The 17,592-nt window shown below is 39.9% G+C and overlaps 1 protein-coding gene across 1 annotated transcript; it reads right to left on the minus strand.

Moving 5' to 3' along the window:
• Positions 1–4,768: 4,768 nt before the first annotated feature.
• LOC124286652 (myosin heavy chain, striated muscle-like) lies at positions 4,769–17,441 on the minus strand. Its single transcript, XM_046723053.1, has 32 exons — positions 17,244–17,441; positions 16,957–17,100; positions 16,587–16,743; positions 16,261–16,288; positions 16,018–16,123; positions 15,776–15,868; positions 15,526–15,589; positions 15,295–15,393; positions 14,995–15,098; positions 14,402–14,803; positions 14,091–14,261; positions 13,366–13,669; positions 13,012–13,088; positions 12,513–12,600; positions 12,252–12,369; positions 11,805–12,062; positions 11,078–11,543; positions 10,435–10,790; positions 10,250–10,340; positions 9,941–10,084; positions 9,569–9,735; positions 9,364–9,442; positions 8,979–9,224; positions 8,570–8,766; positions 8,281–8,413; positions 7,667–7,883; positions 7,235–7,475; positions 6,763–6,955; positions 6,369–6,629; positions 5,908–6,147; positions 5,517–5,717; positions 4,769–4,995 (listed from the first exon to the last, which is right to left on the minus strand). Exons 1-32 carry the CDS (start codon positions 17,439–17,441, stop codon positions 4,831–4,833), a joined length of 5,808 nt encoding a protein of 1,935 aa, XP_046579009.1. The 3' UTR covers positions 4,769–4,830.
• Between the last annotated feature and the right edge of the window lie 151 nt (positions 17,442–17,592).

Raw genomic sequence — 17,592 nt, forward strand, 5'->3', positions numbered from 1 at the left:
CCACACATACATGTGATAACTCCCTTTAACTTCCCCGGCGTTAAAGCTACCAAATTGTTGTTCATAGTGCCTTAAACAACACAAGAATGGTGTAACCCGCACCTGTTACTTCTGCCTAGACTCGTGAGCACCCATGAAGATCCGTGTTAGCATTGATCGTTGCAGCAACCCATGTTTTTCGTAAGAGGCAACTAATGGGATCGGGCGGTCAGGCTCGCCGACTTGGTTGAACATGTCATCGTATCCCAGTTGCGTAGATCGATGTTCATACTGCTGGTCACTGGATTGTCTGGTCCAGACTCGATTATTTACAGACCCCCGCCATACAGCTGGAAGATTGCTAAGTGCGGCGTTAAACAACAACCAAACCAAACCCTAGTGAGCAATTGCAAGGTGGAATAACCAGATTGTTTGTATTGTTTTATTTGTCGAGTTATAATCAGATGAAATACCGATGTGCTCACCGGTTGACAGTAGTCACATTATCAACGTTAACAACGACACTGATACCGTTCCAGTGCCCCACTGGCCTATTCGCTGGTATTGAACGTACATGCATTGAGCTAATTAGTTCACGATGGCCCTGAACATTTATACCAAGAGGACACTGCCCATGGGCAATAATGCCTGATGAGAGCAATATCTGATGTACAATATAGAACAAACTTTACGGATAACAACTTCTTTTTATTCGTGAGTGCGACGTTTCGATACAGATTCTTGTACCGTTGTCAAGCATAATGGAACATGAAGAAGGGGGAAGTGTATATATACTGGATGTAACAATGTAACAAAGAAAAAACATAATTAACATAATTGGCTAGGCAGAAAGCTGATGAAGCCAGAGAGTAGACAAAGGACAGGCGTGGAAGCCAATGATGTACAAATAATAATGAGATGTTTATACAGCAGAGTTTATACAGTAGATTGGGCTTGGTGGATGAGTGCATCATAAGCGGATGGAATGAAGTATCCTTGGTCTCGGTTGATGGTGGGCTTTTGGCGTTTGATGTGGATGGCTTCGGTGAGCTTGCGTTTAGTGAAGTCTGTTTGTTTGTTAGAGAGAACGGTGATGTCAGACCGCTCTATTTGATGATTGGGGCTTGCTTTGATGTTGTCGGAAATGGCTGATTTGCTCTCGGAATTGGTAACAGAGGTCTGATGTTCTTTCACTCGGGTGTTGATGGGTCGGGAAGTTTCGCCTATGTAGCTCTGCCCACAATCACAGTTTATTTTGTAGATGACACATTTTGGGTTGTTGTTCTTTACGGTGGCGGGTTTTCTTCCATTGGCATGGAGAATGTTGTTAAGGTTGAAGGACGCGGAGAAGGTGGTATCTATGCCAGCTTGTTGTTTTAGTAGAGGGCTGATTTGATGTGACGGTTTGCCAGTGTAGGGGATGGATATCTTGATGGGGACTGAATCTGGTTTGGGTCTTAAATATCTGATGTAATGAATTACAGTGTACGTGACACGCAGTTTTTGCCGTTCTCAATTTACAGCACGTTACTGCCACCTTCCAACTCCACACCTGCAGGGGAGTACACATGTAGAGCAGGGTGGGGGAAGGCAGTCGCTGACTCACCTTCTGGTAGCTGGTGGGGGTAGTGTTATCCAGACCCCTGAGCAGTTACGGCCCAATGTTATGACCCATTATATCATAGTAAATTATTAGATCACTAAAATATGTCATGGAATCAGACCAGCGTTTTATCACTTTCCTAGCCAGTATTATCAGTTACTGTATTTGGAATAATGATGCTTTGACATCTAGTATCATTTACTTGGTTAACTAAAATCATCTTACATTTATGGTAACATCGATAAGAGAAAATATAAATATCAGCATTAAAAAAATAAGGGAGGGAAGTGAATATTTTATGCAAACATTCAGCAAGCACCAAGTACAATGTGTTATATGTTTGCTCATCCCAGTGTATTATCTGTGGTGTACGAAGTGTAGCATTTATGGTGTGTACAGTGTCTTATTTATGGTGTATATGTATTTGTATATAGAGAGTTATACACAAACACACGCGCACGCACATACATACGTACAAACATGCACACATCCATTCAATCTATTCGTCATCTATACACCACCCACCTATTCATTCATCCTTCCATCCATCCATCCATCCATCCACACACAAACCAACACACCCATCCATCCGTAGATCCATCAACCCATCCATCAGTATATCCATCAATCAATACACCCACCCACACACCCATCCATCCGTACATCCATCCACCCATCCATCCATCCACTCACACACACTCACCCATCCATCCGTACATCCATCCGCACATCCACCCATCCATCCATCCACAAACACACACACTCACCCAATCCATCCATCTGTACATCCATCAATCCAACCATCCATACACCCACCCACACACCCATCCATCCGTACATCCACCCATCCATCCATCCACACACAAACACACACACACCCATCCATCCGTACAATCATCCATCCATCCATCCACAAACACACACACTCACCCATCCTTCCTTACATCCATCCGCACATCCACCCATCCATCCATCCACACACATCCACACACCCATCCATCCGTACATTCATCCATCCATCCATCCATACATACATACATACATACATACATACATACATACATACATACGCACGCACGCACAGACGCACGTACATATATACATACATACATACATACATACATACATACATCACAAACTACTTGTAATATTAAGCTTATTCAGGCTGGTCACTTGCTTGGAATTCTGCGACTGTACTATTGAGACGTGTAACACAAAATAACGATTTCACCTGAATAGTGCTTATCAATCCAATCGTGTACATTATGTTACAGTCCAGGTATAAAATGATTAAAATGTTCACTTAGGTAATTTATGAAACCCTTTAATATTTCAATTACTTTACAAATTGGCAGCAAAATGTAGTACCTCATCACTCCAGGTCATTTATAACGTATTACTTACTAGGCATATACACCACATAAGTATAAGAATTCTTAACATTTTGAAGTTTAATTTCATCTCCCAGTAAATGTTCGGGTTGAAATTAGCTGATATTCCTCCTCCTGCTACGGCGTATTTCGAGAAAAACTTTTACTCACTACTGCACTGCAGAGCACGATGACAGACGTTTGCGTTGAAGTGTACAGCTCCGGATACAGAATGAATGCTTTGCTGTTAGAAATTTTATGTAGTGGTTCGGTTAACACAATAATACAAGTAATACGTTATAAATGACTAGGAGTGAGGAGGTACTATGTGGTGTATATGTCTAGTAAGTAATACGTTATAAATGACCAGGAGTGAGGAGGTACTATGTGGTGTATATGTCTAGTAAGTAATACGTTATAAATAACCAGGAGTGAGGAGGTACTATGTGGTGTATATGTCTAGTAAGTAATACGTTATAAATGACCAGGAGTGAGGAGGTACTATGTGGTGTATATGTCTAGTAAGTAATACGTTATAAATGACTAAAGGAGTGAGGAGGTACTATGTGGTGTATATGTCTAGTAAGTAATACGTTATAAATGACCAGGAGTGAGGAGGTACTATGTGGTGTATATGTCTAGTAAGTAATACGTTATAAATGACCAGGAGTGAGGAGGTACTATGTGGTGTATATGTCTAGTAAGTAATACGTTATAAATAACCTGGAGTGGAGTGACTATGAGTACTATGTGGTAACCTGGGAGTATAAATGTAGTATAAATAACCAGGAGTGAGGAGGTGAGGAAGTACTATAAATAACCAGGATGTGAGGAGGTACTATGTGGTGTATATGTCTAGTAAGTAATACGTTATAAATAACCTGGGTGAGGAGGTACTATGTGGTGTATATGCCTAGTAAGTAATGTGGTGTATATTATAAATAACCTGGAGTGAGGAGGTACTATGTGGTGTATATGTCTAGTAAGTAATACGTTATAAATGACCAGGAGTGAGGAGGTACTATGTGGTGTATATGCCTAGTAAGTAATACGTTATAAATAACCTGGAGTGAGGAGGTACTATGTGGTGTATATGCCTAGTACGTAATACGTTATAAATGACCAGGAGTGAGGAGGTACTATGTGGTGTATATGCCTAGTAAGTAATACGTTATAAATAACCAGGAGTGAGGAGGTTCTATGTGGTGTATATGTCTAGTAAGTAATACGTTATAAATAACCAGGAGTGAGGAGGTACTATGTGGTGTATATGCCTAGTAAGTAATACGTTATAAATGACCTGGAGTGAGGAGGTACTATGTGGTGTATATGTCTAGTAAGTAATACGTTATAAATAACCTGGAATGACCAGCAGTTGGGCCGTCTCTTACATCATTTCAAAAGTAGAATTATCGCCCTTTGGAACAATAAGATCACCATTATGTAGTGGTTAAGTCCAGTAGGTTATATGGTATGGAGTGAATTGGAGTTATATGATATTATGTAGTGTGTATGTCTAGTAGGAAATGCTGTGTTAAAGACCTGGAGTAAGAAGGTATTATGTGTATGTAGAGTAACTAATAGGAATCATGGGTGGTGACAACGTATCAGTATATATCAGTCAGTATATATTCACAGTTACCATACTCTCAAATAGTAGTGCATTTATCAATAGGATAGTAATGCTCTGAGTGATAGCTGCACATATGGGTACAGGGACATGCGAAACGCAGACCGGACAGTGATATTGACATCTATTAAAAACACAAAATCTATTTATAAATATGCTTTATTGACTTTCAAACAAAGAGGCTTATCAATAAGTTAGGTTTAAATATTGAACAGTAATCACTTCATTGGAAGGCCAGCCGACATCAGTTATTGAGACGTCTTGGAATAGATTCTAACTGAGGAAACAGAGACGCGGTTCTTGACTCTCAGTTTCTGGACAGTTGCCTCAGCGGAGTCGGCTCTCTCTTCAGCATATTCAAGGTCCTGTTGCATCTTGTGGAACTTGGTCAGGTTCATGGTGGCAATCTCCTCCTGAAAGGAACGGGAATAAGTTTTCAAGTAATCGTGTTTGTATATACTTTTGGGTTCTCTGTTTCGTCCCTGATTGTTGTGGAAATTGGACATCCTGGTTATAACGCCTTCTCCATGTAGCAATCATGTGGTTGGTGTTGACTAATCCTAAAATGACATTATAGGCGAGTAGGGAGTTAGTGCCACTACATAATCTATAGTAATTGAATATGATGAGATATAATTTCCGACTGAATGTGAACATTCAGCGTAGGCGGACATATCAAATTCACCTTTGATTGGACCTCACTGACAGCCATAACCGCATTACAGTGAATAGTAAACAAACCCAAAATGACAGCTGTTTGTTTCATCTATTTAGACACAATCATATAGATGCATGGACACAACATATGTGTGCTTCACAGGAATGGTGTCGGGAATAATGATTGGTGCTGTTTTGTTTGATTATTTCCTACTCATTTCAAAATCACCTGCTGTTATAAGATGTTGTTAGATCTAGATAGTGTATCTTTGCTTACCACTTCTTCAATGTGTACCCGGTATGCCTTCAGTTTGGCATTCAGCTTGTCCACAGTCTCCTGGAGTCTCTCCTGGGTCTTCCTGTCCTCCTCAGCCTGGAACATCAGGTCCATCAGACGCCGTTCAGCAAGACGAGAACTCTTCCGGGTTTCCGCATGGTGGCGCTGCTCGTTCTCAAGCTCGGAATTCAGTTCACGAATCTAAACGATTACAAATGAAGATATACTATCACTAGTTAATGTGAAAATATCATATTCCGTGATTAATAAATCCTTTCACACGACTATTGTAAAGATTACGAGTGTGAAATCAGTGGATGTATATTAGCTGGGACTATATCTATTTTATATGGTTAAAGTACAACAGCTCACAACTCCCCATTATGCTTACCTTAAGCTCGAGTTTCTGGATCATCCTCCTGCCTCCCTTGAGTCCCAAGCCCTCGGATTCCTCAACTCTTATCAGAAGTTCCTTAACTTGACTCTCAAAGTGCATCTTGACCTTCAACAGCTGTGTGCTATTGTTCTGCTCAACTCGGAGCTCTTCAGACACGCGAGTGAAATCAACAACAGCGCGCTTGCAGTTCTCCTCGGATATCTTGAGCTGGTTGTGCATGTCATCTAGGTCGGACTGTAGAAATAGTAATGAACAATGAATGCATTTGAAAAGGACATCGAAATATAAACGATTACATTCCTCCTTGGAAGAATAGAGTTGGGACAAAAGTAGCAATGACAGTCTGATGACAATTAGATTTGCTTATATTCTTTCACATTCTTGAGTCTGAATTTAGGTCTTGAGCTTTTACTGGTCGTAGAGAGTGCACATTAAGTTCGTGTTTCTTTTCAAACCTGCATGGCAGTGATGTCACTGTCGAACTTCCTCTTCTGGCTTGAGATTGAAGTGATCTGGACAGTCAGCATATTCATGCGTTCTGTGACGTCACTCAGTTCAAGTTCAGCGGCTTTGCGGGCACGTTCAGACGACTCCAATGATGTGCGCATCTCCTCAGTCTCTCCCTTCAGCATGTTACAACGGCGTTCAAGAGACTGGTAGGATTCACGAGACTCGTCACGCACTTTCTGGAAATCCTCGATCTTAATGTTAAGTTCCTACAATAGAGGAATCAAATTTGAGTGCCAATATCCTGTACTTAATATATCGTAACATATTATGTTTGATAAACAACTATGAACTCCATGTATATGACGAATTGATAAAAATAGATAGAGATATATGATATACCCTGATCTCAGTGTAGTATTTCTTGGAACTTGTCTCGGCTTCAACACGAGAACGATTTGCTGCATCAAGGGCGATTTCAAGCTCATTGATGTCTTGTTCCAATTTCTTCTTGATCTTCATGGCGTCGGTTTTGCTCTTGGTTTCGGATTCCAAACTGATTTGCAGGGACGCCAGAACCTTTTGATGGTTACGACTGTAGACATACAATAGCATGATCAATACTCTTTGAATAGAAGACATATATTGACATGGTTGGTTAGATGGCTCTAAAATGAGGCTGCATAAACTGTCTGATATTAGGTGGTTCTAAAATTATGCAGCATAAACTGTCTGATATTAGGTGGCTCTAAACTGATGCAGCATAAACTGTCTGATATTCGCCAGCCTTAACTCGTATCTAATCAACGGATATGTAAGTTCATTATGTGGAAATAGGATCGTCTTTCGAATACTGGAAATAGCAGTTTCTCACCGAGTGTTTTCAAAGTCTTCTTCTTTCTCTGCTATACGTCTGTCGATGCCGGCTCTCACTTGAGCCAACTCCAGTGTTATCCTCACCACCTTGGCCTCCTCCTTTTCAAGAGAGGACTCGGCTTCCTCCAGGGCAGTCTGGAGTTCCTCTTTCTCCATCTGGAGACGCTTGTACATCTTCTCGACGTCATGAACACCACGGCCGCCATCACTTAATTGAATAGTTACTTCATGAACTTCAGCTGAAAGGTTTGAAGCGAGTGCATAAGAAACAGGATTATGCCTAACCAAGTAAATGCCTGATTTAAAATATTACTTTATATGGCCAAATGAGAAGATTCATATATGTTGATGATGTTTATAGAATGTGTCCCTCTAAAGGTTTTGAACAGCTGTAACATAATTTACCTGCTAAAAGAATAAAGATACATACCAGACAAGGTCTTGTTTTCTCTTGTTAAAGTCTCCACTTGACTGTGGTATTCCTCAACTTGACTACGGAAGCGGAAGAGTTCAGATGAGTAGTTACGGGACTCCTTATGAGAAGTTTCCAGCTCTGTCTGCAGATTGGTGACCTTAACCTGCCATTCCTGCACGGTTCTGTCAAACGTTCTTTGCTTCTTCTCTAAGGTCGTAGATGTTGCATTAGCCTGAAGTATGTATTGGTTTGCTTGATGTAAATACATAAGACACACCAACTATGACAAGTACATTAAGAGATAACCACATTAAGAACAAATCTGACTCCAGACAACTATGATTTAATTACAGTTATGCTATGAGCGCATGGAAACAGACGAGTCACATATGAATCTTTCAGGAATATGCCAAGGTCCAAGATTATGAGTGACTTATTGATTTGGTAGCCTTGATCTCGATGCTTATTTTGCCAAATAAACCATGATGCATTCACAAGATGACATAGAAGCAAAGGCAGCAATCAGCCTTTGTTCTCTACTCATATTTTCTCATAGAATATTACAAAAGGGGCTGTCACGTCAATGCATATATACATTGATGAGAATTTCATTAGTCATAAGTGCCTACCCTCTCAACATCGACCATTAAATCTTCCAATTCTCCCTGTAGTCTAAATTTGGCCTTTTCCAAAGCGTTGCACTTGCTATAAGCTGCTTGTAAGTTTTGTTCAGATTCTGTCAGCTTAGCCTGAAGACGCCGCCTGGAGGGACAAGACAATGTTGTATATAAACCTTGCTCAAAATACTGAAATTCCACTATTATTATTCTTTAAAAGTAATGGAAAGCACAAATGTGAAGTTAAACAAAGATGTGGTGTTGATATGCAGATACGATAGTTTAATGACATGTATTTTACCTGGACTCTTCAATCTCCTCCATCCTACAAATGCCCTCAGTCTCGTACTTGGACTTCCACTGCTGAGCTTCATTGTTGGCCTTCGCCAGCTGACGCTGAAGTGTGGCAGTTCTCTCGTGCTCTTCCTCCAGCAGATCACGGATGCTGTCCATGTCCGAGTTCAGGTTTCGTATATCAGATTGGAGTTTCATGCGAATCTGCATATGACGTTATGAAAATTAGACACACTAAAATTTATGTTCTCAGACAAATATTACGTTGTAGATTTTAAGTAAATATCAATAAGAATCATTTTGAAAGTCAGTATTGTCGATAACAGTTTTTCCATTCGATTAACGTTATTGAGTTGAAAATGCTGAATACGTAGACGAAGATGATAATCAGGTGATATATCATGTACATAGCCTACCCTAGACTCTTCCTCCAAACTTCTTTTGGATTCCTCCAAGTGACTAGACAGAGTGGACTTCTCTTTACTCAAGTGACTGACGTGATGTTCAGCCTCCTCAAGCTGACGGGTGATGTCACTGCATTCCGTTTGTAGTTTGAACTTACAGGACTGGAATTCATTGATTTGTCGTGTTGACTCTTCAATCCTCAGGTTCATTTCGGTGAACTGGGTTTCCATCTGTTTAGATATCTTTTCAGAGCATCCCTGTTGGGGAAATGAGGTTGTAATATAATGCTTCAAAGAAGGATTTTATGGATTGCTTATCGGTTTGTCAACTAAATGACTTGATTCACCTGCAGACGTATGTTGCATATCACTAACATGAACAAATGTAACTGCTTACCCTGTTCTTCTTGACGTGATCAAACTGGACTTGAAGTTCATCAATCTCTCCCTTCATCACTTGCTTTTCCTTCTCTAGTCTGAGGACATGATGAAAAAATTGGGTTTAAATTCAACATAGCTCAACGTGTGCCTTTTATATTCAATCATATTTGGTCTGTCCACAATCACGGATCCCTCATACACATCCCATTTACATCACTTACTTGCACTTCAATTTGAGTAGCTGTTCAAGTTGATCACCGAGTTCGTTGACAGCATCTTGGTGTTTCTTACGAAAGACAGTAATCTGTGTTTCATGATGAATAGCACTTTCTTCTAGCTCTCTTCGCATCTTTAGAATCTCCTGTTCCCGTTTCTTGTTCAGCTCAACCTGTCATTGTTTGTTACAGCTGTAGTATATAGTAGTAGTATAGTAGTAGTAGTAGTAGTAGTAGTAGTAGTAGTAGTAGTAGTAGTAGTAGTAGTAGTAGGTGTAGTGTAAGTAGTAGTAATAATAGCAGTAGTAGTGATGAGACAGTTTACTTTCCAAGAACTTCCTTACAGTGAAAGATCATGCTTTAACCCGATGTCCGTACCTGTACTGATGTGGCACCACCAGCTTCATCCAAACGTTCTGAAAGTTCTTCAAGTTCACGAGCCAACTCCATCCTTTGCTTTTCAACCTTACAACGGGATTGTCTTTCTGTTTCCAGTTCCTCCTCAAGTTCCTCAATGTGAGCCTAAAATGTGTCCAGAAGAAGGTGAGGACTGCATTACATTTCGCTTTAGTGTTTATCATTAGCATTTAATTTGAAAATTAATTAGGGATCAAGACTGAATAACTTCAAAAGTGATGTTTTTCAGATGTACGTTAAGCTTGAAAATAGTACAAGCTACCGTTATACCTGCAACTCCTTGATTTTTCTCTGAAGTTGAGCCCCATGGCCTTGTTCGTCCTCAAGCTGTGAGCTGATCATGGCAATATCTTTGTCTTTTCTACAAAAATAAAAATATGTGTCGATAACATTGTCGATAAGTAGTGTTATGAAGTTGTGACAATTAAATGATCGTCTGTACAACACCACATTACCTCTTAATGGTGTCTTCCATTTCACGTCTAATGCATTCCAGTTCTTCAACCACTTCCTGTGTCATCTTCAGATCTTGTTCCAACTTCCTCCTGACCTTCTCAACGTCGGCTCGCAACTTCTTCTCACGTTCAAGAGAGTCCTCCATATCATCCAGAGAATGTTCTAGTTTGGTTTTTAATTTAGTAAGATGGTTGACTTTGTCTTCTTCGGCCTGGAGAGCATCAGCTGTTTTTTGGTTTTGGGCTTCAATGTCCTTTTTGTTCTTTGAGAGTTTGGCCATAGCTTCGTCTTTCTGGGCAATTTCATCTTGTAGGGTCCTGATTTGGTTTTCTTTGGTTTTCGTTTCTTGTTCAGCCTATACAGTAAAATAATATTATAGCTATTTTAGAAATTGCTGTGACAAGTTGTATTACTGTGTTGTGCTTTGGTGAAACCGATCACCATGATGTGTTGTTGACAAAGTGAAATCGGATCCCCTAACGTGTAAGGAACCCATAGCGTACTGAAGTGTATGAGACATGTTATCCACTTAGACCTACCATATCAGTTACATTTCATTAGCCTGCATGTTACACAACTTTATCGAGTTCAGATATATATATGTCTGGTTTTGTTCATCAAGTGGAAAGATTATGTAAGTACCTTATCAAGACAGCTCTCAAGTTCTTCAATATCTTTCTTCAGCTCATTGTTTTCAGTTTCCATTTGTCTCCTCTTCTCAACAGCATCAGCATTTGCATCTACCTCGTTCAAGATACGCTCCTCCAGTTCCTTTAGCTCACTTTCAAAGTCATTTTTCTGTTTGAGCAGCTGCTCAACTCTTTCTTCACAGTCATCAATGATGTCTTGCTTTGTCTGGACCTCGAGGACAAGATCATTTTTGGCCTTCATCAAGGTGACGTTCTGTTCCTCAAGTTCCTTTGACCTGGATGTGATCTTTCCCAGCTCCTCTTTTGTTTTGACAAGTGCTTCCTCCTTCTGTTTCATTTCGTCTTCAGCAGCAGCAATACTGAGAAGAGGCTTGACCTTGGTGTAGAATCTCCACCAACACCAGTTCCTCATGGCCAGCCACTTGCGGATATTCTTCTGGATCATTTCCAGGGCAACTCTGCAAAGAATCATTTTGAGTATTGCAATTCAATGACGTGTCCTAAAACTAAGACATGTTAAGCTAAATTATATCACTTACAGCATACGTTTTGTCATAGTTATGACTTGTGTCATTACTGATTTTTCAGGAGTTTAAATTAGATAAATCAGAAAGAATTTTAGATTGACAATAAGCATATTCTAATGTACGTTCAAGAGTGGACAGGTAAATAAGGTTGTTACCAAATAAATTAACAATAGATAAAGTGTACACTGGTACCTCTTGTCATGTAGATTCTTCAGGTATTTCCTCATTAAGTAGCCTCGAATGTGAGCCTGGAACAGAGCCACTATAGTAGACAGTCGCTCGTCACGGAGTTCCTCAAGGTAACCGAGGACACCAGCCTTGAAGAACACTTTGGTATTACCCAGACGGTACTCATCTGGGTTCATTTTCAGAGCCTCCAAAATGTTCCCAGAGACAACTTTGCCCTCAACAAAGCCTTGGGGAATAGCATTGGGGGCCAAGATGGAATATCTGTTTGTAAGCAAAAGAAAAACACATTTGAACAATTGTTGACGAAAAATGAGAGGAATTTCATATATAACATGATAAACCATCTAATATATTCAAATTCAGAATGGAGAATTACTCAAAATTAAGGAAACGATGATGAATACATAATTTTGTGTTTGGGAACCATTGATCAGCATGATTGTTTGTCACCTTTGTTTGAATTCAGAGTACACGACTCTGCTGGGAAAACCCTTCCTGCAGATACGGATACCCTCAAGGACACCGTTGCACTGGAGCTGGTGGAGCACGAGACCAGCATCAATCAGGCCTGGAAATATATTTCAACATTGATTTCATTTGTAACATTTGTAAACATACCATATTCAAGGAACATCACACTTATTAATTCATATAAGAAATACAACTGAATGTAAAATGTTTATTGACATGGATGTGACAAAATGTCATCACCTGGTGTTTTGGTTTCGTTGGGGATGATACACCGTACAAAGTGTGGATGAGTTGTGTACAAGTTTTTCATCAGCTTGTTCAATGATTCCTGAAACAAATATTTGATCATGAGCATTACATAAGGCCCCGATAAAAAAACAATTATTACATTTGATAATTTTTTTAAAGTATTGAGACTTCATACATAATGTGTTCTAAAGTTTCGGGAAGAGGTGTGTAAGTGTTTCCCATTAAATAACATAATACAAATACACAAGGCATCATAGGCTAGGCGGGGTGGTGGGGTAGCCTAGTGGTTAAAGCGTTCGCTCGTCACGCCGAAGGCCCGGGTTCGATTCCCCACATGGTTACAATTTGTGAAGCCCATTTCTGGTGTCCCCCGCCGTGATATTGCTGGAATATTGCTTAAAACGGCGTAAAACCATACTCAGTCAGTCAGTCTTGGGCTAGGCATACACATGTAAACTGCATGGGAAAGACGTTATCAATATACTCTTACCCTGTGAGTGGCGGAGATTGTCTGGAAAGCAGAACTCTTCTTCTTCTTCTTACCAGCTCCAGCTGCCGCTGCAGCATCTGAACCATTGTGAAAATATACCATTGTGTTACCAACGCAGTGAGAGGTGTTTGAACCATATCAGTTGTGTATAATTATCCATTAAAAGGTATTTTTTATTACTAAAATTTTATTACTAACCATTGTGCTCCATATGTTTGAACCATATCAGTTGTGTATAATTATCCATTAAAAGGAGCATTTTTTATTACTAACATCCATATGTCATTCTAAATAATCTCAAATGAGATACTAATTCCAATCATCTCGTGAAACAGCGCCACAAACTCTACACACCTGGTTCAGCTGGAGAGAAAAGCAACTGGACAAGTGGCTCCTTAGATTGTTTCAGAAGATCCACAATGGTCTCGTTGACAGGGTCCTTGTTCTTCTCCAGCCAGCCTCCGATGTTGTAGGGAACTGTTCCTGCATAGTGCTTCAAGGCGAAGTCACCATGTTGGCCTCCCTTCATTGATTTGTTGGGCTTAAGGAAGTTTGGAGATTTGCCCATGTGGTTCTGAGTTAGTTTGTCCTTAAAAGTCTTGTCAGAAGCTTTGGGAAACATGCACTCCTCTTCTAAGATGGATAGAATACCCAAAGGCTGAAACATGAACATTCAAAGAATATTCGATCACAAAAACATCATGGTCCTGATCATCATAAATAGCTCGACTGCGCTAGTGAAAATATGTTTGTTTATTCTAAATGGAAATCAGCAACTTTTTCTTGTACTTATACAAAATAGTAATCAGTTATACGTGAACGTATCATGGACTTTGTCAGAAGCTTTGGGAAACATACACTCCTCTTCCAAGATGGATAGAATACCCAAAGGCTGAAATATGAAAACCGTGTTCCTGATACATAGCTCATGAATTACAGTGCGCCAGTATGAATGGGCCTGTTTAATTGAATGTTTATAAGCATGGTATTTTCATTTAAATGATGATCAGCATGCTCTATGCTAACGTTTTCTTGTTACTTTTACAAAATATGAATCAGTTATGGGTGAACTGTTTTACCTTTTCAATGAGTTCAATGCAGGCCTGCAAGTCCATTCCAAAGTCAATGAACTCCCAGACTATGCCTTCCTTCTTGTATTCCTCCTGTTCCAGCACAAACATGTGGTGGTTGAAGAACTGCTGCAGACGTTCGTTGGTGTAATTGATGCAGAGCTGTTCAAAACTGTTGAACTGTAAGACAAATATCAATCTGGTAAGAACGATCGATGTGTATATCCCATTACTATGTATAACTCATAGTTACCTTAAGGTAAGAGTACCAACATATTGATAGTGCATCTATACTATATAGCAAAATGAGTGTAACTCACATCAAAGATTTCAAACCCTGCAATATCCAGAACACCAATGAAGAACTGCCTGGGTTTGTTGGTATCCAGTGACTGGTTCACCCTCTTGACCAGCCAGTTGAACACGCGGTCGTAGAGGGACTTGGACAAAGCACCAACAGAATAGAGAACCTGATCCTTGGTTCGTCCTTGAGTGACGTAATCCATGGCCACCTTGATCTTGGGTTTACACAGAGCCTTCAGGAAGTCACCACAGTTGACACCCAACAGGAAGGAAACCTTCTCAGCCACAGCAGTTCCATCAGGCTCAGCCTGTTCACCCTTCTGCTTAAACGCCATTTCACCCATGTGCAATATTGAACCTGTACATTTGTAGGCGCTAGTTTTCTCGTCCCCGGTGAATCCCAGGACATCAAAGGCTTCCTGAATAAAAGAGAAATGTTAACATGTAAGGTGTGCTAAGTGTAAGGTGCAACGGTTTCATTGCTTATTGATTCCATTATTTTCAATGCCAAACTTCTTCGGTTTTCAATAAAATATGTGCAAGTGCAAATGATTGTGCAAAATATAGTTATGTATTAAAGTCTTTTATAGGGAGTACGCATGGTACTGACATCAGTCATTTTCATTTCCTCCTTGTCGTCGATGCCGTTGACTGTGAGGACTCCCTGATTGATGAAGGTGTAGAGACCAGCATCAGGTTTGGCCACAATCGTCTCTGTAAATGAAGATTGATTAGGATAAATGAACAACTGGGCAATGTCTATGGATATACAACTTCTTTTTTATTGATATGAGCGACGTTGTTTCGGTGTAGCAACTAACACCGTTATGAGGCAAATTGAATATAAATGAGATTCGTAAATGTTTGAACTTTATAGTTTTCTTCGACATGTGCGTGTCTTTCTGCTTACCTAACACAGACGGAACAGCCTGTGACAGCATCTGGTAGAAGATGTGGTAGTTCCTCTCAACAGATTGTTGGTAAGTCACGCGAGATTTCTCAAGAAGATCTGGACAAAATATACATTTCATTAAACCAACAGGAGTCACAGAATATTGTTTAATGAATATAACTGAAATAACAAAACATAAGCATATACACATATACAAAGATTTAGAATAAATGTGGTCACGTTACTCACATGTTTCAATGTCTGCACCAGCGATTTTGCCAGATGTGGCAAAGTGAATCCTCACGAATTTCCCCTGTGGAAGAAATTAATCCCTCACCATTTAACATCGACAGTTATGAATGCATAATGTTATGTTGAGGACTGTTACTGGAGTACTCTTTATTTAATACTTTGTATTGATAATGTGTAACTACCAGAAAAAGATATCAATTCTATTTCAGTTAAATGTATTAGAGTAAACATTATTCGATTAACTTACGAATCTGGAGGAGTTGTTGTTACGGGACGTCTTGGCGTTACCGTAGGCCTCAAGGACAGGGTTAGCTTGCACGATCTGATCCTCGAGGGAACCCTAAAGACAAACATTAAGTGTGTTGAAACATATTATAACAACATCTGAATAATTCATTTTATTCTAAGGACATAGAAGAAAATCTTGTTAAGTCTAGTACGATTATTAAATCTAAAAATGTTACTGAAATTTTCAGATCACATTTCTACCTTCTTTTCGTCTTGTTCCACTTCTCCCTTGGAGGCAGCAGCGACATAAGCGAAATAGGCGATGACCTTCTTGGTGTTCTCCGTCTTTCCGGCTCCAGACTCGCCACTGATACGAAGGTGAAAATCCATTATTATTCTTTGTAAAATACATACTACTGTGACGTTACATTCGGTTTTAAGTTCAATATATTGTTTTACTATATATTGTTTTTTTACAGTGTGATTTGGTAATGGGTAACTTACGTGATCAGCATGGATTGATTTTCGCGATCTGTAACAAATAGTAATATTTATCAAGCTACTGATAAAATAGTTAACTTGTGAGACTTTCATGAAGGACAATAGCACAAATTTTGCAATATTATTTACAGAATAGGGTAAGTCCTTTAGACAATTATCAATACTTTCAATGTCACATTGTTTGAGTAGCGGAAGTTATCGGTAGGGCGGGGCATAAATACCCTTTAAATTACCCACCACTAACTTTATGTGGTCCATTGATATAATTTTGCTCTTTACACAAAAAGAAATATGTTTGGGTGGATCGTGGAAAATACGTTAAAGCATACCTTGCACCATGAACTGGTAGGCGTTGTCAGAGATGGAGAACAAGTGAGGAGGCATCTCTGTCTTCCTCTTGCCTCTGTACTTGGCCACGATGGACGGGGTATAGATGGGGAGACGGCGGTAGGGGTTGATGGCGATACAGAACAGGCCTGAGTACGTCTGAAGAACGGACATTATTAGTTTATGATCAAACATTGCTCTAATGCTGTTTTCTTTTTGCATAACATGTAAAGGGTTATGTTGAGCACATGGTTCGTCATAATATATGTGCATGCGCGTATGTGTGTGTGTGTGTGTGTGCATATGTGTGTGTACGTGTGTGTATGTGAGTGTGTGCTTGTTTGTTTGTATGTGTTACAGCATGCCACTTACATAGATCAAGCCAGAGGTGTATCTGGACCTCAGGTTGTACAGGACGGCGGCTTCGTTCAAGTAGGTCATGTTGGCGATATCCTCAATCTTCTCGAACTTGGGAGGATTCATCGACTGAACTTCATCCTTCTTAAACGTCTTAGTCTGAAATAATAAGTAGGAAAATGAAATCTTAATATGAATGTATCCTCCATATTATACACTAATACTGACACTTTTGTTCCGTCGCAGTTGGCATATGGTGAACACTAGGTGTTACCCGAATGTCCATATCTTAGCACTAATACCTCGTTTGTCTCAAGAATGAGTACTGTGACTTCTTCGCCCTTTGTGCTCTTCAGTTCTGCAGCACGGAAACCTTGTTCAGCATCAGGCGCCCAGCAAGATTTCTTGGCATCAAAGGACTGCTTTTGCTCCTTCAGCAACTTCTTGCGGTCCACAGCAAGATACTGCATCTCAGGATCGGTAGGATCGTAGGAGGCCATGTTGGCAAGTATCGTAGATGGGGTGGGTTCGAAAGCTGGGGAATGCTTAACAGCTCTGAAATATGGAAAGGATCAACATTATGTTGGTAAGTTATAATTTCACAACAAAACAGGCCTTAATACATTGTCCTCTGAGTGTGCGTTGACAAAC

Source organism: Haliotis rubra, unplaced genomic scaffold (assembly GCF_003918875.1).
Source record: "Haliotis rubra isolate DU_JTF1 unplaced genomic scaffold, ASM391887v1 Scf39, whole genome shotgun sequence".
NCBI classification, from domain to species: domain Eukaryota; kingdom Metazoa; phylum Mollusca; class Gastropoda; order Lepetellida; family Haliotidae; genus Haliotis; species Haliotis rubra.

What these genes read in the sequence shown, in the direction of transcription:
- LOC124286652 (XM_046723053.1), bottom strand. Translation starts at nt 17,441, where the DNA reads ATGGCCTCCTACGATCCTACCGATCCTGAGATGCAGTATCTTGCTGTG. An exon ending in GGCTGTTCCGTCTGTGTTAG is followed by an intron (nt 15,099 to 15,294) that starts GTAAGCAGAAAG and finishes CTTCATTTACAG; the next exon opens with AGACGATTGTGGCCAAACCT. An exon ending in TACTCTGAATTCAAACAAAG is followed by an intron (nt 12,063 to 12,251) that starts GTGACAAACAAT and finishes GCTTACAAACAG; the next exon opens with ATATTCCATCTTGGCCCCCA.